The 23518-nt window shown below is 42.1% G+C and overlaps 1 protein-coding gene across 1 annotated transcript in view; it reads left to right on the plus strand.

Moving 5' to 3' along the window:
- The window catches only part of SMG1 (SMG1 nonsense mediated mRNA decay associated PI3K related kinase), a 64740-nt gene that overhangs the window by 29958 nt on the left and 11264 nt on the right, over positions 1-23518 (plus strand). Inside the window, exons 20-50 of the mRNA XM_064153867.1 lie at positions 110-309; positions 582-778; positions 1154-1321; positions 2068-2222; positions 3656-3801; positions 4464-4665; positions 5570-5679; positions 6037-6184; positions 6570-6729; positions 7471-7591; positions 8257-8505; positions 8809-9093; positions 10409-10553; positions 10839-10977; positions 11249-11479; positions 11575-11752; positions 12974-13135; positions 13436-13653; positions 13850-14004; positions 14245-14467; positions 15408-15654; positions 16503-16732; positions 17233-17481; positions 17938-18076; positions 18165-18274; positions 18856-19074; positions 19483-19673; positions 20285-20457; positions 20830-21109; positions 21819-22091; positions 22173-22407. Coding sequence (XP_064009937.1) covers positions 110-309; positions 582-778; positions 1154-1321; positions 2068-2222; positions 3656-3801; positions 4464-4665; positions 5570-5679; positions 6037-6184; positions 6570-6729; positions 7471-7591; positions 8257-8505; positions 8809-9093; positions 10409-10553; positions 10839-10977; positions 11249-11479; positions 11575-11752; positions 12974-13135; positions 13436-13653; positions 13850-14004; positions 14245-14467; positions 15408-15654; positions 16503-16732; positions 17233-17481; positions 17938-18076; positions 18165-18274; positions 18856-19074; positions 19483-19673; positions 20285-20457; positions 20830-21109; positions 21819-22091; positions 22173-22407 — 5938 coding nt within the window. The remainder of the gene's footprint in view (positions 1-109; positions 310-581; positions 779-1153; positions 1322-2067; positions 2223-3655; positions 3802-4463; positions 4666-5569; positions 5680-6036; positions 6185-6569; positions 6730-7470; positions 7592-8256; positions 8506-8808; positions 9094-10408; positions 10554-10838; positions 10978-11248; positions 11480-11574; positions 11753-12973; positions 13136-13435; positions 13654-13849; positions 14005-14244; positions 14468-15407; positions 15655-16502; positions 16733-17232; positions 17482-17937; positions 18077-18164; positions 18275-18855; positions 19075-19482; positions 19674-20284; positions 20458-20829; positions 21110-21818; positions 22092-22172; positions 22408-23518) is intronic.

The following is a 23518-nucleotide window of genomic DNA, read 5'->3' on the forward strand; positions in this document are numbered from 1 at the left end:
ACTTGGTTATAGCCCTGGAAGAGATGTTTGAGGGTACCAGGCAAAGCATGTGTGGTATGAACTGGCTACCATGTCAGCTTGTGTGAATGTCAGTGATCTTTTCTTTCAGGAAGGATAATTGGTTAGAAAGATTATTCTATAGCTGTCAAAGACTGGATAAGAGAGATCAACCAAGCATCCCTCGGAATCTGCTGAAGACTGATGCTGTCCTTTGGCAATGGGCTGTGTGGGAAGCAGCTCAGTTCACTGTTCTTTCGAAGCTACGAACTCCTCTGGGTAGAGCCCAAGATACATTTCAGACAATTGAAGGTAATGTGGAAGTGTTTGTTTGCAGGGGATTGTTTCAGTAAGGGTGTGCAGATAAGAGCTTCGTGTCAGGGCAAGAAGCTCAGTGGCTTTGTATTTTTCAGTGATAATAGATTTTATCATCTTTTAGAGACCTCAAGAGAGGTAGTGGCAGAAGGGCAGTTGTATGATTGTTGTTAACTTTTCAGAGGTGTTTGTCCTTCGGCATCGCTGTACATTGACACATTTCAATCAAGTAACTGATAACTTTTTCCTTGTTTTGGCAAAATGTGTAGGTATTATTAGGAGCCTTGCAGCCCATACACTGAACCCTGACCAAGATGTTAGCCAGTGGACTACTGCAGACAATGATGAAGGACACAGCAGCAACCAGCTTAGGCTTGTTCTCCTTCTGCAGTATCTGGAGAACTTGGAAAAATTGATGTACAATGCCTATGAAGGATGTGCCAATGCCCTTACCTCCCCACCCAAGGTTTGTCTGTCTTAGGGTGTTGACGTTTACCTGGAAGCGTCTGTTGCATGAGCGATGTGTTCAAGTGGTGCTCAGGTCTTCACTGTGGAGCTTCAGAGGAATTTCTCCAAGTTTGAGACTCCTAATTTGTCTGGCTTTGGCTTATTCCTTGAGCATGTGAAGGCAGGTTTTCTTTCTGGAGTATCAGCTTGTAGAGTGGTACAAATCAAGTAAATCTGTAGCACTCACTGATTTGTAGATTGTCAGCAACCCTGTTACAAAGCAACAAAAATATGTGAGGCTCTCAATTGCTTTTTTTGAATAATTATTTAGTTCCTGTAACTCTTGGCTGGTGCAGAAGGATGGTGCTGTAAAACTTCTCTCTTGTCTTTAAAGGTTATCAGGACATTCTTTTATACCAATCGCCAGACGTGCCAAGACTGGCTGACACGGATCAGACTTTCCATCATGAGAGTTGGACTGCTGGCTGGCCAGCCTGCTGTCACAGTCAGGCATGGCTTTGATTTACTCACAGAAATGAAAACTAATAATAGTATCTCTCAGGTACTCTCTTTTTAAGCTCTATACACGGACTATTGCAAAACTATTCCCACTGCATTCTAAAATAATAAAGCTAAGGCAATCAGTGACTGCTCCCTGAGAGATTGTGGTATTTAAAGCCACATTTTAAACCTGTGTATTGACAGACTTCTGTGGTGAAGTGAACGGAAATTAGGGTGTGCTGTGTGCACATCATCAAATACTGCAGATAAATGACCCTTACAGTTTGTTCCCAGTTAAAGTGCTTTCTTGCCAAGTAGAAGCTTCTGGTTAAACATCATGAACTTCTGTTGTGTGAGGCCTTCCCAAGCTTGTGGCAGTGTAGTGTCTTTGCTTATCTACAGATATGAGGGGGAAGAGGATGTATTGTGAGGGTATCCTTCCTCTATAGTAATTAACAGCTAAGTGCAGATGTGGGATGCATGGATAAAGTGGTCAAGCCTTCTAAAAAAGGTTGAACACTTGAAGTGCATGGCTTGATTTGCTGCAGTATTTTAACAGAGGAGGTTTGATAGGTATTTGTTGCTGCTTGCATCTTTATGCATTCTCCTAGTTACCCAGATCTAAACCATCTAGTGGTGGCTGACTACTGACCTCCAGGCTGTGGACTCACAGTGGGTGCATATGCAGAGCACTTCACTTGTAGATGCATATAATGAAATACTGCTTTACCCTTTCCAAGTATTTAACTTATGTGGTGTAGCTCTTACTTTATGTTGTATTTGTTAAAGTTTTTGGTTTGGTTTTAGGGAAATGAATTGGAAGTGACAATTATGATGCTGGTAGAAGCATTATGTGAACTTCACTGTCCTGAAGCTATTCAGGGTATTGCTGTCTGGTCTTCTGCAGTAGTTGGGAAGAGTCTTGCCTGGATCAGCGCTGTGGCTCAGCAAGCAGAAGGGCGGTAAGTTTGCTCAGCTAACTGGATGGTATAAGCGTAGTCCTGCTTTAGAATCTTAAAACTGTGAATCAAGGCTACTGATTGAATTTCCCTGTTAGTGAAATTCATTGTGTCTGTGAGAAATACCTAATGCACCCTGCAGCTTTAGGTACTACAACTTTAAACGGCCAAGATTTGAATGTAAAGAGCATTGCTAGACTGTTTTTTGCTTTATTTTTTTGTACAGAGCAATATTATATTCATATTCTATTCAGTTTTCCATTATTTAAATACTATCCAATGAAGCTTCTGACCAGTGGTGTGATCTGATTTACCTGCCATAGTTTGCCAGAAGAGGGACTCCAAGGCAGAGACGCTTTGCAGCTTAGCTCAGCTTTGAAAAAGTGGCTTCTCATTTATTGAGGTAGAATCTTTGGCTGCAGATGGAAATAAGTGGGTCAGTGTTCCAACAGAGTATGCCTTCCTTGTAGTGTTTTCACCTCCTTAAAGCAATGCACTGTTTCTGCTGTGTGAAATAAAGGGACACTTTTCACTATTGATCTGCCCTGTATGTAGCTTTGAACCAAATAAAGAAATGATGCTTCCTATTCATAATGATCTTTTTTTGCCATTTATGAAAGATTTCTTAAAATAACCTGCAGCTTTCTCATATGTGAGAAGTTAAGGATGTAAATTGTTGGCCTAGACCCAGTTCTACAATCTTCTAATGTTCTGTAGTTAATCACTATTCAGCTTTACTCATTCAGGTAAAAAGTGTGGTAGTCAATTACAAGACTTGTGTATCTCCTTCAGTCTGTATTCGCTTAGCAGCTCTCGTTAAAAGCTGAAGGGAGAGGCTTTTATACTGTCCTACAGCACAGGGGACTGGAGCACTGCCTGATGAGAGGCTGAGGGACCTGGGGCTGCTTAGTCTGGAGAAGAGAAGACTGAGAGGGGATTGGAGCCATGTTTATAAACATCTGAGGGCTGGAGGTCAGGAGAGGAGGAACAGGCTCTGCTCACTTGCTCCCTGGGATAGTTCAAGGAGCAATGGGTGTAAGCTGCAGCACAGGAGGTTCCACCTCAACACAAAGGGGACTTCTTTAAGGGTCCCAGAGCACTGGCACAGGCTCCCCAGAGAGGTTGTGGAGTGTCCTTCTCTGGAGACTTTCAAGGCCTGTCTGGATGCACTCCTCTGTGATCTATGCTAGATTGTATGGTCCTGCTCTGGCAGGGGACTTGGACTTGGTGCTCTTCTTGGGTCCCTTCCATCCCCTAATATCCTGTGATGCACTCTGGAAGTTCAGCTGCTAACCTTATGTTCTGTGCTAATGCCTTTCTTTTGCTGAAGGTGATGTGTGAGCTTTCAGTATTGTGGTAACAAAATGTTTGTGACAGTCTGCTTACCAAACCCCAGAACTGGTTGTGTACTGACTGAAATATTAAATCATTTTAAGGTTTGAAAAAGCAACTGCAGAATACCAGGAGCACCTGTGCTCCATGACGGGAGTGGATTGCTGCATAACAGGCTTTGACAAAAATGTGCTCAAGTTGGCCAATTCCAACAGTGTGAATAATGCCAGCCCAAAGCATTCCTTAAATGGTCAGTATCTGTAATTTTCTTTTTAAGAGAAGTGGAACTTTGTGACTGTATGGCTGGGAAATGTTCAATGATGTAGCCACAGTAGGAATAAGATCGAATTCTGAAACCTGGAAACCTTTCTGCCTGCAGTTAAACTGAACCACTTAGTGCCACTGGAACCAATGGTATGTGTAGAGAGGAGGGTTTGCAGTACTGGGGTCTAGCTGAATGAAACTGAAAACAAGAGGTCAAATATTTTGTAATTTAGTAATTCAGAATTATTTGTTTTCATCCTAACTTGAGGCTCAGCATTTATGGCACAGTTGTATCAAATGCACTAGTTGCTGAGAGCTTTTGACTACTGAGACTTCGTTGCTGTATTCTGTTTCATCTTTGCAAAGAGACCTTCTTTGTTCCAAATTCAGTTCTGTTTCCCTGCTTTGATGGTTGTTTGCAGAGGCAGGCTAAATTTCTGCAGAACCTCCTTTGAAAAGGCTCTGTTTGGTGGTGCTTGCTTGTTTTTTGCTTATTGAAAACCTTCAGTGAAGAAGCATACTGTAAATGCTGAAGCATTTGATTCTCTTCACAAAAGACCTGGAAACTGCAATTGTGTTACTCAAATGGAAGTTCAGCATATTGGAGCAGAGATGTATATTTAAACAGGCTGTTTTTTCCTTGCACAGGGGAAAACAGAAAAACTGTGCTGACTAAGCCAAGTGACTCTTCACCTGAAGTTGTAAACTACTTGGGTAACAAAGCGTGCGAATGCTACATCTCCATTGCTGACTGGGCTGCTGTTCAGGAGTGGCAGAACATGGTCCATGACTTGAAGAAAAGCAATAGTAATACCTCAATCAATCTGAAAGCAGATTTTAACTACATAAAGTAAGGATATCATTCATTTATTTGACAGTACCTTAGAGGTCAATCTCTTAGGAGTGAAATAGTGAAGCTTTGATGAATTTTAGAAAGTGGTCTGATTGTTTTGAAAGGTTTGAGTTAGTTTTTGTCCACATAATTACTGGAAGTAAGACACTTTATCATCAGAAAACTCCTTATAAAGAGCTCCTGAGAATGCATAGCACTTTAACTGTCCTGCTCATGACCAGGCTGCAGTGAGGAGGGTCAAAATGATTCAGAAAAAAGGAGAGGTTTCATATGCTGAATATTTTCATAATGGAGATACTTAGAGAATTCGTATTCTGAGCCATCAAACCTCTTACCCTTTCAGTGCATTTTTTTGGTGGAGTTCTGTGTAAGTCTGTAACTTCCAAAGTGCTATAGAAAAAAGCCCAACAAAACCCAAGCAGTAGAATGTGCTGTTTCAGGCTTCAGATACATTTGTGTGAACTGCACAACATTCCAGTGTTTCAGGAGTTTTGATCTCATAATCAGAAGAGTTGAGACCATGGCCTCATGAAATTGTCTCCAAAATTATTTCTGTGCATACTGGGTGGGGAAAAAGTTTTGAGGTTTGTTTTGGTTTTAATCTCTTCCAAAGTCAAATTTTCTTCTATCACAGTCAGGGAGGAGCACTATAATGTGTGATGATAATATGAACAGCTTAGTAGCTGGAGAGTTTTGTTTTCCTTTAATCCTGAAGCTATCCACTTAGTGCTGGTCAATTGCCTTTTATTGAGCTATGTGGAAATGAGGATTTTTCGATTAGAATTTGTCATAAGAACTCTGGAGGATTTTGAATTAGGCTTGAGTCTTTCTCTTTTGCTGATATTTAGCAGCTGGAATGAAGTAAAGATGTGAAAATAAAACTGTAAACATTGAATTGCAGATCTTTGAGCAGCTTTGAGTCTGGACAACTTACTGAATGCACGGAACAACTGGAGTTATTACCAGGAGAAAATATCAACCTACTGGCAGGGGGATCCAAAGAGAAAATAGGTATAAATGCACAAGTTGCTGATGGATTTGAAGGAGTGTCAACTATTTCTCCATGTATCGACCTCTCTAAATGACAGACTGAAACTTCTGAATGCAGTTTGCTGTGTTCAGTGGACAGATCCTAACCATTCTGAACTGAGCTTCAGAATGATGGGCAGTGCTCAGTCTAAATGTTAATACAAGTGTGCTTTCTGGAGTTAGTGTGTGTGTTTATAAGTAATCCCTTGTCAGTTTTTAATGTGGTACTTTAAAAATACAAGTTTATTCCCAAACTTCCTTGCCTTCAAAAATGAAGTCTCAAACAGGTGGTAACATTTGGCAGTTCTCATTGGTTTCAATTGTTTAATCTCCACGTAGACATGAAGAAGCTCCTTCCTAATATGCTAAGTCCTGATCCAAGAGAACTTCAGAAAGCAGTTGAAGTACAGCTTTTAAGAAGTTCAGTGTGCCTGGCAACAGCTGTAAATCACATGGAACAAGAGCAGAAGTGGCAGTCAATATCTGAGTAAGTTGGAATGTGCTGTGAGTGAAGGTAACAGTCTGAAAACATCTTCTGCTTTGGCAAAAGTTCCTTGTTTGAAAAGCATGCTCTGTGTTGTATTTCAGCAGCTGTGGAAGTTTACTACCAGTTTTGGCTGTCATATGTTAAAAGCTTACTGAGGAAAAGTTCAAGTGGTGTTTAAACTGGAGCTGATGTAGTTCTTTGAGTTGGTTAAGTGCTGCTTCTTGTCAGCTGAAAACTCGTGTCGTGCTGTAGCTCGTGTGTGAGAACGCAAGGTTTTCTCATCTCTTTGAAGAGCTTGAATTTGTTTTGTCACTTAATTGTGACATCACTGTTTTCTTTTAAAACCAAGCTAACAAAACTGCCTATTCTGATTCTTCTGTTTCAGAAATGTTATTAAGTACTTAAAGCAAACCTCACGAATTGCTATTGGACCTTTAAGACTTTCGACGCTCACTGTGTCTCAGTCTTTGCCAGTGTTGAGCACTCTTCAGTTGTATTGTTCTTCTGCTCTGGAAAACACTGTATCCAACAAGCTGACATCAGAGGTATGGCTGGGTTTACAACCTGAACTGGAGTCCTGTCTCTCTCCCTGTCATCAAGTACTGAATATTGACCATACATTAATTGGCTTGACCCTAGTTAATCATGCTGAGTTTCCCTGTCATCAAGTATTGACTACTGAACATACATCAGTTGGCTTGACCATAGTTAACTGTGGTGGAAAAAGATCTCTTGGTTTCTGTTTCTTTTTTTTTCCCTCTAACATGGTTTGACCCAAGGCTTTTTAAAATTTGCATCTGAGTTGGATTCTTTCAATGCTTGTAAATATGTCCTCTCTTTCAGTTCCACTGATGGCATTTTTGCACTTGTACTGGTGGTTGCTTTGGGGATACGTGTCTGTTTCTTCTCTGCATTGTGACACTTTATTCTTGCAACAGACATGTAATTTACTTTTAAAAGAGACTTGAAAGTATTTATCAAAACCAAATGATTTCAGCTATTAAAAACTCAATGTCAGGCTTGAGCCACTAGGGATGAACTAGTTCTGGTGGTCAAAAAACACTCCTGTTTGATTCTGTGCTGTTCTTAGTGTTGTCCTCTCAAAATGAAGCACATTGTTCTGGAGTTGTGTAAAGCATATTTCTGCTTTATTAGTTAACAGAGAGTGGCTAGTAACACAAAAAAGAGCTTTTACTCTGCACTAAAGTGGTCCTTGGTTTTAACAAATAAAATTACATTTTAGCAAAGGTGTCCTTACAGCTATGCAACTTCTGTACCTCTTTCAGGACTGTCTTATACCTCTCTTCAATGATGCTTTGAGGTCATGCAAACAGCATGATGTAAGGCCCTGGATGCATGCGCTGAGGTACACAGTGTACCAGAATCAACTGATGGAAAAACTTAAAGGTATATAAGCTCTAGTGTTATGAAATTGAACTTAAGTCTCCTACTGAAAGCTCTCTTTTTCTATCATTAAGATGAATTACTTTTTGAAAAGCCAAGTTTTGGTTATCTAGGTGTCTTGCTTTACAGTTACAGCTGAGTGGTGTCAATTACGACTGTAATGTAGACAGTTTTCAAGAGGAAGATCTATCGTGAAATACTTGGCAGCTCTATATTCACTCTTCTAATCACACTTTACTTGCTCATCTCTTCATCCTTTAAATGCTTTCCCTTTTGAGCACTTCAGCACTATGAAGAAAGCCTTGAAAAACAGTCACAAAAGCCATTTGAATGTGCAGTGTGGTAACAGGTAATGGGAGAGTGAGAGGCAAGTGGATTGCTTAGTTGAGAAGAATGCTTACAGTGAAAAAAATTACTCTTTTGCCCAGCAGATAATCTATGGATGTATTTTTTGTTGTTGTTCAGATGGGGTATATAAGTCCTCTAGGCAGAAATGAAGACATCTACATTGTTGAAGGAGATGTGAGGAAATAAGAAAGAGTTGAGCTTTTTTTTTTTTCCTGAGGGCCATGCAGAGAATGTGTTGGACAGAAGTTATTTGTATAACCCAGGTGCAGCATTGTTTGTTCAGTGATTTAGTTTACAATTTCTTGCTTTTTTTTCTTCAGAGCCAACAGTCCCAATTAAAAGCCATCTGATGGAACTGGGTTTAACAGCTGCAAAGTTTGCACGGAAGCGAGGAAATATTGCCCTGGCTACACGGCTGCTCGCCCAGTGCAGCCAAGTCCAGCTGGGCAAAACCACCACAGCACAAGACTTAGTCCAGCACTTTAAAAAACTCTCTGCACCAGGTCAGACAGATGAAAAATGGGGTCCCGAGCTTGATATTGAGAAAACAAAGTTGTTATACACAGCAGGTGAGTTTTTGCTAATTATGCTGCAGGTGCTTGAGCTTCATGTCCTTACAACCAGACAAATAAATGCCCCTGACCTGGAAGGAATCATCATAGGACAGGATCATCAGGAACTGATTTAATCCTGTTAGCTGTTATCTTGATCTGGAAATGTTTCATAAGTCTTTTCTTACAATTCTATCACTTCAAAAGATAGGATTGTGTGAAAATGGAGTAGTGAATCAGTACCTGAGTCTCCTGATTCTCAGAGGAAGTGCTTTGACTCAAGTGAACGCTCCACTGAAGATGTGCTTTTGTGATATGCAGGTCAGTCAACACATGCCATGGAGATGCTGAGTTCTTGTGCCATATCCTTTTGCAAATCTGCCAAAGCTGAATATGCAGTTGCTAAATCAATTCTCACACTGGCTAAATGGATTCAAGCAGAATGGAAAGAGATTTCAGGACAGCTGAAACAAGTATATAGAGCTCGACAGCAGCAGAATCACACTGGCCTGTCTACCTTGTCTAAAAACATATATAACTTGATTGATCTCCCAGCTGTGAATACACTAGAAGAAGAATATCCTAGGATTGAAAGTGAATCTACAGGTAGATTTGTTTCCCTCCTTGTTTTTTTGTTAGTTACTGCTGATTCCACTGAGGGGTAGCAGCAGTTCTGTTGCTAAAGAGTGGGTGCTCCACTGCTCATGTCTTTGCTTTCCTAATACACAGAAAAGTAGTGTGTGTTTTGTGGAATGGATAGCTATGAACAGCAATACAAAATAGCAATATTAAGGTGCTTGAGGTTTTTATCTTTCACATTTTTCCTATTCAAGTGCTGGTGGCCTGAAGAGGGAACTGGATCGAATTTATTTGTCATGGTTTGTGTGTTTTCAGTCCCTGCATTTGCTGAAGTTTGGATGAGATCTTTCAGATCAAGCATCGAAAATATTTGTAATTTGAAGGCTTTGATAAGTGAAAAGCAGTTACCTTAGTTGTTATCATCTTTAATCTTGACTTAATTGGAACACTTCTGCTGTTGCCACAAAATGTACTCTAATTCCCAATTTTTGGCAGACTTAAAATGTCAAGATAAAGTTCTTTGCTTAAGCATGGATTTCATAAATGATTTAATTCCTCTCTGGTGGAGTTAGAATTATTTCAGAGTTGCTAATGGATCATAAAATTGTTAATGTTGGAGAAGATCTTTGACATCATAGAGTCCAACTGTTAACCCAGCACCACCAAACTGTCCCCTATCACCTATGTGTCTTTACCTCCAGGGAGGTGACTCCACCACTGCCCCAGGCAGTTGTTCCAGAACTTGACAACCCTTTTGGGGACGAAGTCTTTCATAATGTCCAATCTAATCCTCTCCTGGCATAATTTGGAGGTATTTCCTCTCGCCCTGTCATTTGTTTTATGGGAGAAGAGACCAACACCCACTTCACTACAGCTTCCTTCTGGGGAGTTGTAGACAGCAGTGAGACCTCCCCTCGGCCTCCTTTTCTCCAGGCTAAACAACCACACTTCACTCAGCTGCTGGTCCTAAGACTTGTTCTCCAGACCCTCCACTAGCTTTTCTTGCCCTTCTTTGGACATGCTGCAGCACTTCAGTGCCTTCCCTCTAGTGAGGGGCCCAAACCTGAATGCAGTATTCGAGATGTGGCCTCACTAGGGAGTTTCTTGCTTTGGTTCCATCTTTCTGTGAAAGAGAAGCACTGATTGTTAGCAACTGAAGAACTGGGCTTTGTTTTGCAGCCAGTGGCAAGACTGGACAGCAGTGCTATTTCAGAAAGTTTTACACTCCTGGGTACTAACCTGACTGCAAAAAAAAATACATTCCAGTATTGCTTTCTATGTTAAATAAAATAGAAGTAAGTTTTGGATCGTAACATACATTGCTCTTTTTCTCCCATGACAGTAAACATTGGAGTTGGAGAGCCTGACTTCATCTTGGGACAGCTGTATCACTTGTCTTCGGTACAGGCACCTGAAGTAGCCAAGTCTTGGGCAGCCCTGGCTAGTTGGGCTTATAGATGGGGCCGGAAAGTAGTTGATAATGCCAGGTAAGCTCTTCATGATGTTTAAATTTACGTGGGACGTTAATTTCCTTAAGGTAAACCACAGCTTTTAATTTCTGGGTGCTGTTTTCTGTAGTCTGAAGTTGCACACGAGCAGAAAACTTGAATGTTCTCTTGTTGACTTGCCCTCTGTAAGAAGAAGTGAGTTTAATTATGAAATCAAGATGACAGTTTCTTTCTTCAACAAGTTTTATATGTACAATCTCAATGGGTTCAGTAGTGCTACAGCTGCTAAAATATTGAGGATGAATAATGAATTCAATATTACAGTCAGGGAGAAGGTGTTCGTCTGATGCCCCGGGAAAAATCTGAGGTTCAGAAGGTGCTTCCCGACAACATTGCAGAGGAGGATAAAGAGAAGATCTATGGGATTCTGGGGCAGGCAGTGTGTCGTCCAGCTGGGATTCAAGTAAGTGTATATTTGCTTGCTTAAATGTCCAACTTCAGTGTGAACTTCATTTTTCTCTCCATTTAACATGAATCAGTGGTTTTGAAATTCAGACAATACAAGAGTTGTGTAAGAAACCACCTGTGAGCTAAGTGGTATCATAGCTACTCTGTGGACTAGCATCCAGGAATGCAGTTGCATCAGTTACCTAGACACAAAGTGGATTAGGAACTGATACTGCTTGTAGAAATGGTTGGAGGACTTAAAGACATCTCCCTTTGCTTGCATTAAGGATGAGGACATGACTCTCCAGATCACCGAAAATGAAGACAATGAGGAAGATGATATGGTGGATGTTATATGGCGTCAGTTATTAACAAGCTGCCCCTGGCTTTCAGATCTTGATGAAAATGCAACAGAAGGGTTAATCAAAGTGTGGAGGAAAGTTGTAGACAGAATCTTCAGTCTCTATAAACTCTCCTGTAGTGCATACTTCACTTTCCTCAAACTCAACGCTGGCCAGGTTAGTGGTTGTGCCGATGAGAAAGTCCAGTGAGAGACTTGTAAAGGATGATGTGAGTTAGATATTTAGCTTAGAGGGGTACTTCCTTCTTTCAGGTCCCACTTGATGAAGATGATCCCAGACTGCACTTAAGAAATACCTCTGAGCAAAGCACTGATGATGTTATTGTGATGGCAACACTGAGGCTGTTACGATTGCTTGTGAAACATGCTGGAGAACTTAGGCAATATCTGGAGCATGGGCTGGAAACGACTCCTACTGCTCCTTGGAGAGGTACTTAGGAGTTACCTTGTTGTTTATGTTCATTTTGTTGCATTTTCTTGCACTAGAAGCAGAAAAATTTTCATTGCACTTGTATGTTGAGTTGGCCTCACTTAGGCCACGGGGGAGTGGGAAAGACACAAACTCATACCAGTATGGTACATAGGAGGTCAATTCATTTATTGAAGCTAAGCATGGTGCTTATCTTGTGGATTTGGTACAGGGGCATGTACTTCTGATAGGCTTACATAGCAGAAACGGGCTGTCCACACACACACAGGCAGACCTGACCAGCTACTCCCCTTAATCCCCCTTTGCTCAGCTAGCCACGTTTTCCGTTCCCAGGGCAAACCAGCCTGCCCTCCTCACACAGCTCAGCTACAGATAGCAGCTTCTCTGCTAGCCTCCCAAGGCCACTTTTCTGCAGCTGTGCCTCCTTGTCAGAATGACCTACATCTGTTCAATTGGCCTGTTATTTTCACTTCAGTTCTGCTCAAACCCTGGCACTTGTATAAAATTTGTATTTAAGTATGGTGGACAGAGCCTGTCGTTTACAGAAGAATTCCATTAAAGATGTTCAAGTCTGCCCTGCATTCCAGTCTTACCATAGCTAAGCAGCACAGAGTCTGATCCTCTTCCACAGCCACACGAAGACATTGAGAGGAGGAAGAAGATGTAGTTTGTTTAGCATTACGTTATATTCCCACTCCAAAAAACCAAAGAGGTGTCTTTTCTTAGCTACAGCTCCAAATGCAGATTAGAGGAAGATGTGTGGCTAAAGCAGATGCCGTAGGAGTAGTTGTTTGTCACTGCAGTCGTGGTGCTGATTGCTCAGGGACTAGGCTGCAGAAGGCTGTTGAGAAGTGCAGAAGGCAGCAGAGGAGGAGGCCAGAGATTGCAGAACTGTACTTTGATTTAAACCATCCAGGTCTGCTAGCTTTCAGCTGTTACAGAGACTTGGGTACATGACAGAGATGATGTGCAAAACTCAATTCCTAGGGCTTGACTAAAGAGCTTCTCTATTGCATTTGCTGTGATCTGTATTTGAATGGCAGGAGAAGCTACTGCCTGTCCCGGGAGAGATACTTAAAAGAGGTCTTTGCTGGGCAACCAGACATTTATGTTCTCCCCACGCAGAACCAGCATGCTTCTTAAAGCAAGACAAAATAAAACGCTGCCTTGTTTGAAGTGAAATAAAATGGATCAGCATGTTTTTGTCCTGTGCTTCTGCAGGTATTATACCTCAGCTCTTCTCTCGCCTGAACCACCCAGAAGTGTATGTTCGGCAGAGCATCTGCAACTTACTCTGCCGAGTAGCTCAAGATTCTCCTCATCTCATCCTATATCCTGCAATAGTGGGCACCATTTCACTTAGCAGTGAATCCCAGACCTCAGGTATGGAGGGGAAAAAAAACTGTTCAAATGCACTTTAGCTATGATCTTTTTATATACTGAGGGATTTGATGTAATTGATTTTCCTCCCAGTATCTCTGATACCTTCTCTTAAGAGTTTTGCTTTTATGGGACCTCACTAATACCTTTCATTTGATTTGCCAATTTGGCCAATAAGTTTTTTTCAACTTTATCACCATATACTTTGCCAATGCTTCCTCTAATGTGGGGACTTCATGCTCAGTGAAGTATTGAATGATGTACCTCTCAAGGCTGATGTTTTAATATCTGTTTTTAATTTAGGAAACAAGCTGCCTTCTGCTATCCCTACCTTGCTAGGTAATATTCAAGGAGAAGAACTCTTGGGTGGTGAATGTGATGGAGGGAGCCTCCCAGCTTCTCAAGAAAGCAGTAAAGAAGAAACAAAAGTTGGGTTAAATGAAGATCAAGCGATGATGCAAGATTGTTACAGCAAAATTGTGGAGAAACTCTCTGCTGCAAATCCAACAATGGTGTTGCAGGTAAATAACCCAAAGAGCTCTCTGCTCTTATTTGAACCACAGAATGCAGAATTTGCCTCTCCTGGGTAGACCTACTGGAAATTTGGTGTGTCTGTGCTGTAAGGCTGCCATATTTTCTTTCAAGCTGTTCATCTACCAAAAGAGTCTTAATCCTGGTACTGTTAAAAGGCAGTGGGTGTTGATTTATTCTTTGCAGGTTCAAATGCTAGTGGCTGAGCTGCGCAGAGTTACGGTTCTTTGGGATGAGCTCTGGTTGGGAGTTTTACTGCAGCAGCATATGTATGTACTCAGAAGGATTCAACAACTGGAAGATGAAGTCAAGAGGGTCCAAAACAACAACACTTTACGGAAGTATGTCTTTGAATAGTACTCAAGCGGGAGTGGTAACAAGTGTTTATTCGTGGGGAAGCGTAGGGTGAAACCCAGCAACGGTGTTGCCGCTGTTGAGTTCACGCTGTCCTAGCTGCTCTTGGAAGCCAGTGACCTTGCTTCTTAGATGTCTCACTTGTAGTCTCTTACTGTAATGCTCTGCTTGCGAAGTGCGTTGTTTCTGTGGAGTTGAGAGGGGATGTTGCTGCTGTTCCCCACCAGAGAGGAGAAGATGGCCATCATGCGCGAGAAGCACACGGCGCTGATGAAGCCCATCGTCTTTGCGCTGGAGCACGTGCGCAGCATCACCGCCGCGCCCGCCGAGACTCCCCACGAGAAGTGGTTCCAGGATAGCTATGGAGATGCCATTGAAAACGCACTAGAGAAACTTAAGAACCCTCTGAATCCTGCTAAACCTGGAAGCAGCTGGCTCCCATTTAAGGAGGTATTACATGCACAGACTGAGGAGAGGGTAGAGCCTCCTGATGCTCTTGCTGCACCATGTATTTGACCCTTTCCTTCCCATTCTCTTGCCACACCAAAATCACTGCGCGAGGCGTCTTCTCTGCAGTCAGCACGGTCCCTTTTGCCTCTGTAACAAGTCCTACTGACCATCAGCAGGATGGCATTTCTGGCCAATGAAATCGATTCATTTCTTGCATCTTCCACTGTCTTGGTTGCTGTCAGTTTTGAGGACAGAGAGCTTTACTTTTTAAATGCTGTCTTCCTGAGACCTTTGTCATTTGAGTTTAGTGAATTTTAAAGTTTATCAAGGTAGTACTCTGCTTATCTAAGCATAATTCTTGGGCTGTGCAGCAACATTTAAATAACCAACCCTTCCCAAAGATGCTCTGTTTTACACTTAGGTGATCTTGTCTTGTTTGTCCTCAGATCCATTAAAAACTAAGAAAGATGTTCTCTTGGGTATCCAGAGCAGTGCTGGTGCTCATTTTAGGAGCCTTGCTAGAAGGAACCTGTCTGTTGCATGCAAACAGACTTATTTTTTCAGTAGTTTTCCCTTTTGCAGAACAACCAAGCATGCTGATACATAAATGGGAGGTTGCTGAACACTGCTGCCTTTTGACCACAGCTCAGCTACTTGTAAATGCAGGAGCTCACCTTTTGAGGAGTTTAATTTGTTGTGACTTTGGTGCTTCTCACCAGGCAGGATGTGTTTGCTGCATAAAGCATGTTTCCTGGTTTTCTCTATCTTCGTCCTAAGCTATAAATGGATTTGTAGGGTGGCAAGAATGAAAGGTAGTTCAAGAAAAATCTCCATGCTTTCTGGGAGATAAGCGCTGTTAAATCTGTTTAGTGGTAGCTCATTATTAATGCTAGCTTTTAAGTTCATCCTCACCCTAAACCAAAACATTCCTTTGGGACAGGTCATGCTAAGTTTGCAGCAAAGAGCACAGAAACGGGCCAGTTACCTTCTGCGGCTTGAGGAGATCAGTCCTTGGTTGGCTGCCATGATGAACACTGAAATAGCACTTCCTGGAGAAGTATCTACCAGAGACACAGTCACAATACACAGTGTGGGCAGCACCATCACCATCCTGCCTACCAAAACCAAACCTAAAAAGCTACTTTTCCTGGGTTCAGATGGGAAGAACTATCCCTACCTGTTCAAAGGTAAGAAACTGAAGTTTTCTTACACAAGTTACTGATGACAAGGTCTTGTAATGATAGGATGAAGGGTAATGGGTTTAAACTGGCAGAGGGGAGATTCAAACTAGATGTTAGGAAAGGGTTCTTTGCAGTGAGGGTGGTGAGATACTGGCACAGGTTGCCCAGGGAGGTTGTGGAGATCGCATTGGGTGATTCTGTGCTCCACAACCACCCTGGAGGTGTTCCAGGCCAGGTTGGATGATGCCTCAACCTGTTCTAGTGAGAGGTGTCCCTGCCTATGGCGGGGGGGTTGGAACTGAATGAGCTTTGAGGTTCTTTCCAACCTAAACCATTGTATGTTACTATCTCTTTGTTCCAAATTAGATTCTATTAAAGTTGGGAAGTTGCTTGCTTTCAACTTTTGATCTGTATGCATGGCAGAACAGTTGTTTGGAGCATGTGCTCCCTCTCTTCCCCACCTCCCGCTTCATTATGTGTTCCCAAGGAGTTTTGACTTGTGAAGCTGTAGATCCCAGGGTGTTTCAGGTGCCCTCTTTTACCAGGGTTGCATCAGAGATGGTGTTCTTCCTGCATGCTGACCAGACTAGCTGGGTGCACTTTTCTGGAAGCTGAAGGTGGCACCCAGAAGAGAACTTTAGAGACTCCATACATCCTGAAAGAGAAAGACCTATTATGTTAGGAACTGTTGCATATGTACTGTTGACAGAGAGTGAGCAGTCATAAAGTGGTGGTTCTAGTAGGTGAATGCTCTGGAAACATTCAGGTTTGTGCTGAACAACTCATCCTTAATCTGCACAATTGCTAAGGAGAAAAATACCTGGGAACTAAACTGTAAACAATGTTTATCACAGGTTTGGAAGACTTACATCTGGATGAAAGGATCATGCAGTTCTTGTCAATCGTGAACACAATGTTTGCTACTATTAACCGTCAGGAGACACCAAGGTTCCATGCAAGGCACTACTCTGTGACACCTCTGGGAACAAGGTCGGGCTTGATCCAGTGGGTGGATGGAGCTACACCTCTGTTTGGTCTTTACAAGCGGTGGCAACAGCGTGAAGCTGCTTTGCAAGCACAAAAGGTAACAGCTGTGTTATGTCAACTGCAGAACAGCTCAGAAGGGAAAGGTTCTGATTTGCTTGGCAGTCTTAAAATTATTTTGTTCATAATAGGGCAGAGTAATTTCTCTGTGTTGCATCCTTTGGGGCTGCAGCAGTTGTTGGTGAAATCGCATGTCTGTGGTGGTGTGTGTCACAGCAGGTAGCAGAAAGGTGCTGTTCTGTTGCAATAAATCGAGGGGAGAGCTCATTTTGAACCAAGTTCGCCTCGGCTAAAATCATTTTAGTCCCACATCTTGTTCTTTCTCATTTAATTTTAAATGCAGTTTCTACAGTTTTGCACTTGAAATTTACCTTGATGATAGTAGAGGTAGGTCAGACCAAAAAAAAAACGTTTCCAGATTCCATAGTTAAAGAATTCTGAGCTGTAAAAGTCATCCTTAGTAGAGGAGTTGATACTCCTGAGTTTGAGATACTTTTCTGTGGCAAAAAGTTGCAATGCATAAGCTTTTACCTCTTCCAGGCTCAAGACTCCTACCAGACTCCTCAGAATCCTGGGATAGTGCCCAGACCCAGTGAACTCTACTACAGCAAAATCGGCCCCGCTTTGAAGGCGGTGGGGCTCAGCCTCGATGTGTCGCGTCGGGACTGGCCCTTGAATGTCATGAGGGCTGTTCTGGAAGAGCTGATGGAAGCAACTCCTCCAAACCTTCTCGCTAAGGAGCTCTGGTCGTCCTGTACTACACCAGATGAGTGGTGGAGAGTTACACAGGTCAGTTACAACAATGATTATGCTCTTAATGGGGTGAGGGGCACCAGAGGCCAGGACTATGTCCAAGTGACAGTACTTGTCACTTAGATGAGCTAGAGCTGCTGGGGTGTCCTGTAACAGGGAATTCTGGCCATTGCACCATCTGGAATAAAACATGGGTGTACACCTGGCACCTTCCTGTGAGATCTAAGTGGACTCAATCTCTGGAGGTCCCTTTCAATCCCTAGCACTCTGATTCTGTGACACAGCTCTTTATTGATGATGCTGTAGAATGAGGCTGATGCCTAAGGCATGAAAAGGCTTGTAAGATGTCATCAGACAACAAATAGAAAACAGCTTGAAATAAGTTGGTTTTGATTAATCTTACATTTAAGATAATGTTTTAAGATGGTAGTCAGTCCAGTGTGTTGGCAGAGGATTCCCACAAATAATTTTCTCCTGAAACTCTCTTTAAAGTTGTATGCAAGATCCACTGCAGTTATGTCCATGGTTGGCTACATCATTGGCCTTGGAGACAGACATCTGGATAATGTTCTTATAGATATGACTACAGGAGAAGTTGTCCACATAGATTATAATGTTTGCTTTGAAAAAGGTAATTTAACAAATGCTATCTATTACTCAAATACAAGGCATCCCTTCCTGTTAATTAAAACAAACAGCTTAATGTTTTTATCTTCAAGGGAAAAGCCTTAGGGTGCCAGAGAAGGTTCCCTTCCGCATGACGCACAACATTGAAACAGCACTCGGAGTGACAGGAGTAGAAGGGGTTTTCAGGCTGTCTTGTGAACAGGTGAGTTAGGAAAGTTGCTGAACACTGAGAGCTATCACTTGCCAAATGCTGTCTTAGAAGTCTATTAAACATTCTATTGTTGCTTTATGAAGGCTGTGATTTTAATTTGACTTAGCAGCTATGTGCCACAGTAGGTATTGGAGAAGCCGGAGAATGTCAGATAAGTAACACCTGCACTCAGTGGTACACCTGCAGTTCATTGGGAAAGGAGACCAGATGTAAAATGTTATGTGTTTCCTGAAGCTTTGATTGTGAAGTTTTGCTTACCCTCGTCCTTTACAAAGATGACAGACATGCTTTTAAAAAGGAAGTCTCTGAGCAAAGGAGAAGTTTCTCCCTCAAGTGTCTCTTGCTAGGTCTAGAGCCCGTGTGGATGGCTGGAATGCAGTCTGTAGTTCTAGCGCTGTTGTTACAGGCTAGCTGCATTTGGACATATGGTGGTGTTCCTCCTGTGTTTGTAGTGCTGAGAGATAAGTTAGGGGCTTCTGTCCCTACTCGGGTACAGTGTTTGGCATTGGAAGTCCCACTGTTCTCCACGGGTGACACAAGCTCAGAATGAGTCTGTTTAAAACATGATGCAGGTCCTCCATATTATGCGGCGTGGGAGAGAGACTTTGCTCACCTTGCTCGAAGCTTTTGTTTATGATCCTCTGGTGGACTGGACAGCAGGAGGCGAGGCAGGATTTGCTGGAGCTGTCTATGGTGGTGGTGGCCAGCAGGCTGAGAACAAGCAAAGCAAAAGAGAAATGGAAAGAGATATCACACGTAGTCTCTTTTCATCAAGAGTGGCTGAGATCAAGGTGAGTTTGCTACAACAATTTTCTCTTTTATGACCAAAGTAGTCACTGCATTTTGGAGGTGGTGGAGGAGGTGGTAATTATTAGAAGTAGTTTGCAAACTTTACTGAGCAAAATCGAGTTGGTATTGAGGGAAATGCTTATGTGGAACTTGGAAGGATTTAGGTTTCATTTTCTGTGTGCTCAGTTCCAAAATGTTGTTCTAATGTTTTGCCTGAATCTGTGAGCTAGAGGAATAAAAATAGGCATTCTTTGTTTAGACTCCTCCCTAAATCTCTGCTAAGCTTTAGCACTTGGAGCATTGGAGGTAGTCCTAGATGAAGAACATTGAGGAGTTAAGTGCTGCCATATTACTTTCTCTGACCTCTTTGAATGAATTGCAGTTCTATAACATCTGTGTCTTGGTTATAGGTTAACTGGTTTAAGAACAGGGATGAAATGCTTGCTGTGCTGCCAAAATTGGACAGTAGTTTAGAAGAGTATCTGAACCTTCAAGAGCAGTTGACAGATGTAGAAAAGTTGCAAGGAAAACTTCTGGAGGAGTTGGAATTTCTGGAAGGTGCAGAAGGAGTGGATCATCCTTCACACACGCTTCAGCACAGGTAAAGAAGAGCCATGAATTCTGTCAGGACTCTCTCACTTCAATACAGATGGTGGTTTAGTCATGTACTTAAGAGCTAAACATTAGAAATGTATATACTAGAGAGACCATTGGGTGGGTAAAGGCTATCTGTAAGGTGAGCAAGTCACTGACAGGAGAACTATTGAAACTATTTTCCTAGTGAGTAATCTAATTTGTCTCCCACTCGTACTCCACCAATATAACCTGTGCTAGTCTGTGCTCCACACATGACCTGCAAGGCAAGAGACAATGTGCTGCTGGCTGTGGTGTCCCATCAGATTAATCCAGATAGTGCAGCTATTGAGTAGATAGCACAGAAATCTTTTTGTCTGGGTTTCCAGTTTGTTAACTTGTTCTTCAAGTTGGTTGGAATAGACCAAGTATTTCAGAGCTGCATGAAGATACATCCACTCTTTTGTAGGAAAGCAGAATTATTTCTTAGTATTGTTAAATTTTCTTTAATTGGGTAGTAGATGCTCACTTTGCAATCCACAAGGAGGTTGTGTTGTCGCAAGATGTTTTTGAATTCAATATATTTAAGTTGGCTGTGTTTTCTTGTAGTACTTGCTTGACTTTGTGGCTTTAATTCAGGTATTCTGAGCACACACAGTTGCAGTCTCAACAAAGAGCTGTCCAGGAAGCAATCCAGGTGAAGCTGAATGAGTTTGAGCAGTGGATAACACACTACCAAACTGCTTTCAGTAATTTAGAGGCCACGCAACTTGCAAGTCTTCTTCAGGAAATTAGCACTCAGATGGACCTAGGTATGAAACAGCCTTTGCTAATGGTTTGGGATAACCAGAGTTCAGTACTGGGAGGTGTTATGAGTATCCTCTAACTGAAAGACAAGGTTCTCTGTATAATAAATGACAAGTTAATCAATTCTTTGGAGCATGTTGTAGGGCACGTCAAGATTTCTCTGTCAAGCTGTCTGAAGGAACTTGTCTGTCTTTATAGTAGCTTTATAGTATCTTATGATTTTCTTGTGCTCAAACTTCTCAGTATGAGTTCTCTATTCTTCCTTTCTCATAAGTAGAAAAGAGCATTTTTGGAAAGACATTAATGCTTAGTATTTGCATGCTATAAAATGTGTACTTCAGAGATCCACCTTAAATTTTAAACATCTTCCCCAAAAGGTCCTCCAAGCTATGTACCAGCAACAGCTTTTCTGCAGAACGCAGGCCAGGCGCATCTCATCAGTCAGTGTGAACAGCTGGAAGGAGAAGTTGGTGCCCTTCTCCAGCAGAGAAGATCTGTCTTACGTGGTTGTCTTGAGCAGTTGCACAACTATGCAACAGTGGCTCTTCAGTACCCAAAAGCTGTGTTTCAGAAGCACCGAATAGAGCAGTGGAAAACCTGGATGGAAGAGCTCATCTGTAACATGACAATAGAGCGTTGTCAGGACATCTTCAGGAAGTAAGCTGACAGAATATTGCTTTGTTTGGAAAAACTTAGTTTTCGAAGTTCTTCAGGATTTTAATTTCCTAATTAGAATAGTTAATTTTGCAAGGACTGATCTAATGGTACAGCAAGACAAGGTGAAGTTGTAGCTACAGAAGTTTGGAGAAAAAGATGAAAAGTTGATACAGAAATACTGCTTCAGATTTGAGTCTGTACCACAAAGAAACCCCAAGCAACATTAGCCTGTAATGACCAAATGGGAGAACTGGGTTTGGAGTTTAGGGTAGGGAAATTTAGGGGTTTTAGGAACTTCTGATATTTAAAAATCACTTAAGTCACTGAAGACTTTATTTGTTGAAATGAAAGCAGATTCTCAAGCAGTTTTGTTCTCATTTTCTTCTATAGTCAGGCCATTTCAGCATCATTACTGGGTGGCTTACAAAATCTAGGCTATTTTCAAGTGTGTACATGGAAACCTTCCTATGTTCCATACGTTCTTTGAATTGAGAACTGCTGATTGTCACGCTGCAGGTGTGAAATATCGAGCATTCTAGGACTTCATGGAAGTGTCTTTAGCCATTAACTGCTGTGATACGGAGTTGATACAGAGTAGGGGATCTAAGAACTGCTCAAATGCAGAGCGTTCTTCTTGCCCACAAAGCAGAATGCAAATATGCTGGAGCTTGAGGGAGTCTTTTTAGCACTGCATGCTTTTGCTTTACAGGTATGAACTGCAGTATGCTCCTCAGCCACCCCCAAGCGTGTGCCAGTTCATCACGGCTACAGAAATGACTCTGCAGCGCTATGCAGCAGACATAAACAGCAGGCTGATAAGGCAGGTGGAGCGCCTGAAACAGGAGGCAGTTACTGTGCCTGTTTGTGAAGAGCAGCTGAAAGAAATTGAACGCTGCATCAAAGTTTTCCTTCATGAAAATGGAGAGGAGGGCTCCCTGAGCTTAGCCAGCGTGATCATCTCTGCGCTGTGCACGCTGACCAGGTGAGCTGCCTCTCTGCCGTCCTGTTGCTGTGTGGAGGGCACAGTAGCAAGAGGCCTGACTGAGTGTCATGACTTACCTAGGCGAAACCTGATGATGGAAGGTGCAGCATCTAGTGCTGGGGAGCAGCTGGTTGATTTGACTTCAAGAGATGGAGCCTGGTTCTTGGAGGAGCTTTGCAGCATGAGTGGGAATGTTACGTGCCTTGTGCAGTTGCTGAAGCAGTGTCATCTTGTACCTCAGGACCTGGATATTCCGAACCCAATTGAAGCATCGGAAGCTGTTCACTTAGCCAACGGAGTCTATATCTCACTTCAGGTGATACTTACTCTATTCTTTTCTCATCCTCAACTTTCTAAGGCTTCAGCTAAGCCATTCTTAATAGCTTCTTCCTTAAACAGCTATATGCTTGTTTGTGATGATGTGGAGATTTTTATTTTATGGTTCTTAGTCTTGATTGTTGCCTTTGGCTGAGCTGAGCACACAGTTGCTGCTACCATTCTAGGCTTTATTTGTTGAAAGAAACAATATTGATCTCTACATCATAAATTGTAAAAACCACTCTCAAGTAACCAACCATGAGAGGATTTAGTCCCATATTGATAGACATACCAGCTTCATGCCTTGCTTTCGTCGTTTTGTTATGTTGCTGACAGCCCAGAACACTTTCCAAACCATTCAGGCTCTGCTTTTTCTGTTCTCTGTTCCTGCTAAGCATTAATTTATTTTCACCTCAAACAAGTAGTTTGAAACAAATTCTCTAAAATTGATTTTACAGACCCTAATCTCCAGGACTAGGAAGGAGAAAAGAAACATAGTTTTGTGCTTTAGAAATGTTTCTGCTTTAAGCAAAGAAAAGAAACATGCATGGTGGCTTGAGTAAAATACCTGCTGAAGCCTTAGGTGGTTTACAAACTGGCTTCTGTGAATAGCTTTTTGAGCCATTCAGCTGGAAAAATGTTTTCCTGCCCACCTGTGTCAGTGCACTGAAATGTTCTTCACTGGTTTCCTCACTCTTCAGAGCATTCCTGTTTCAGCACCTAAGATGCATGCAATTTAGTTGCACTGCAGCTGCCATCTTTCACCCACGCCTTGTCTGTCCTGTGAGCTCTTAGTTAAGATGTGTAACTCACAGAAGTCAAGATAACTGATCTTTTTGGTGTGTCCTGTCTTGTTTTGGAGACAGAGCACATTGGTTGATTCTTTCTGTAGCTGCCTTTAGCCCTCTGATGTATTCTGCCTGAGGAAAACTTCTTTATGTCACTTAAGGTTCTGTTTTTCTTACCTCTATTGATTTCTGTGGCGCGAATAGGACTCTAGCGAAGTAGTCACTACCTGGCAGGCTTTTAATTCTTTGCCCTTGTCTAATCAGATTAGCAAATTTATAAATTCAATAAATAATTTAAGTTCCCTTTATGTAGTTAGATAA

This window comes from Pogoniulus pusillus, chromosome 13 (assembly GCF_015220805.1).
Source record: "Pogoniulus pusillus isolate bPogPus1 chromosome 13, bPogPus1.pri, whole genome shotgun sequence".
NCBI classification, from domain to species: domain Eukaryota; kingdom Metazoa; phylum Chordata; class Aves; order Piciformes; family Lybiidae; genus Pogoniulus; species Pogoniulus pusillus.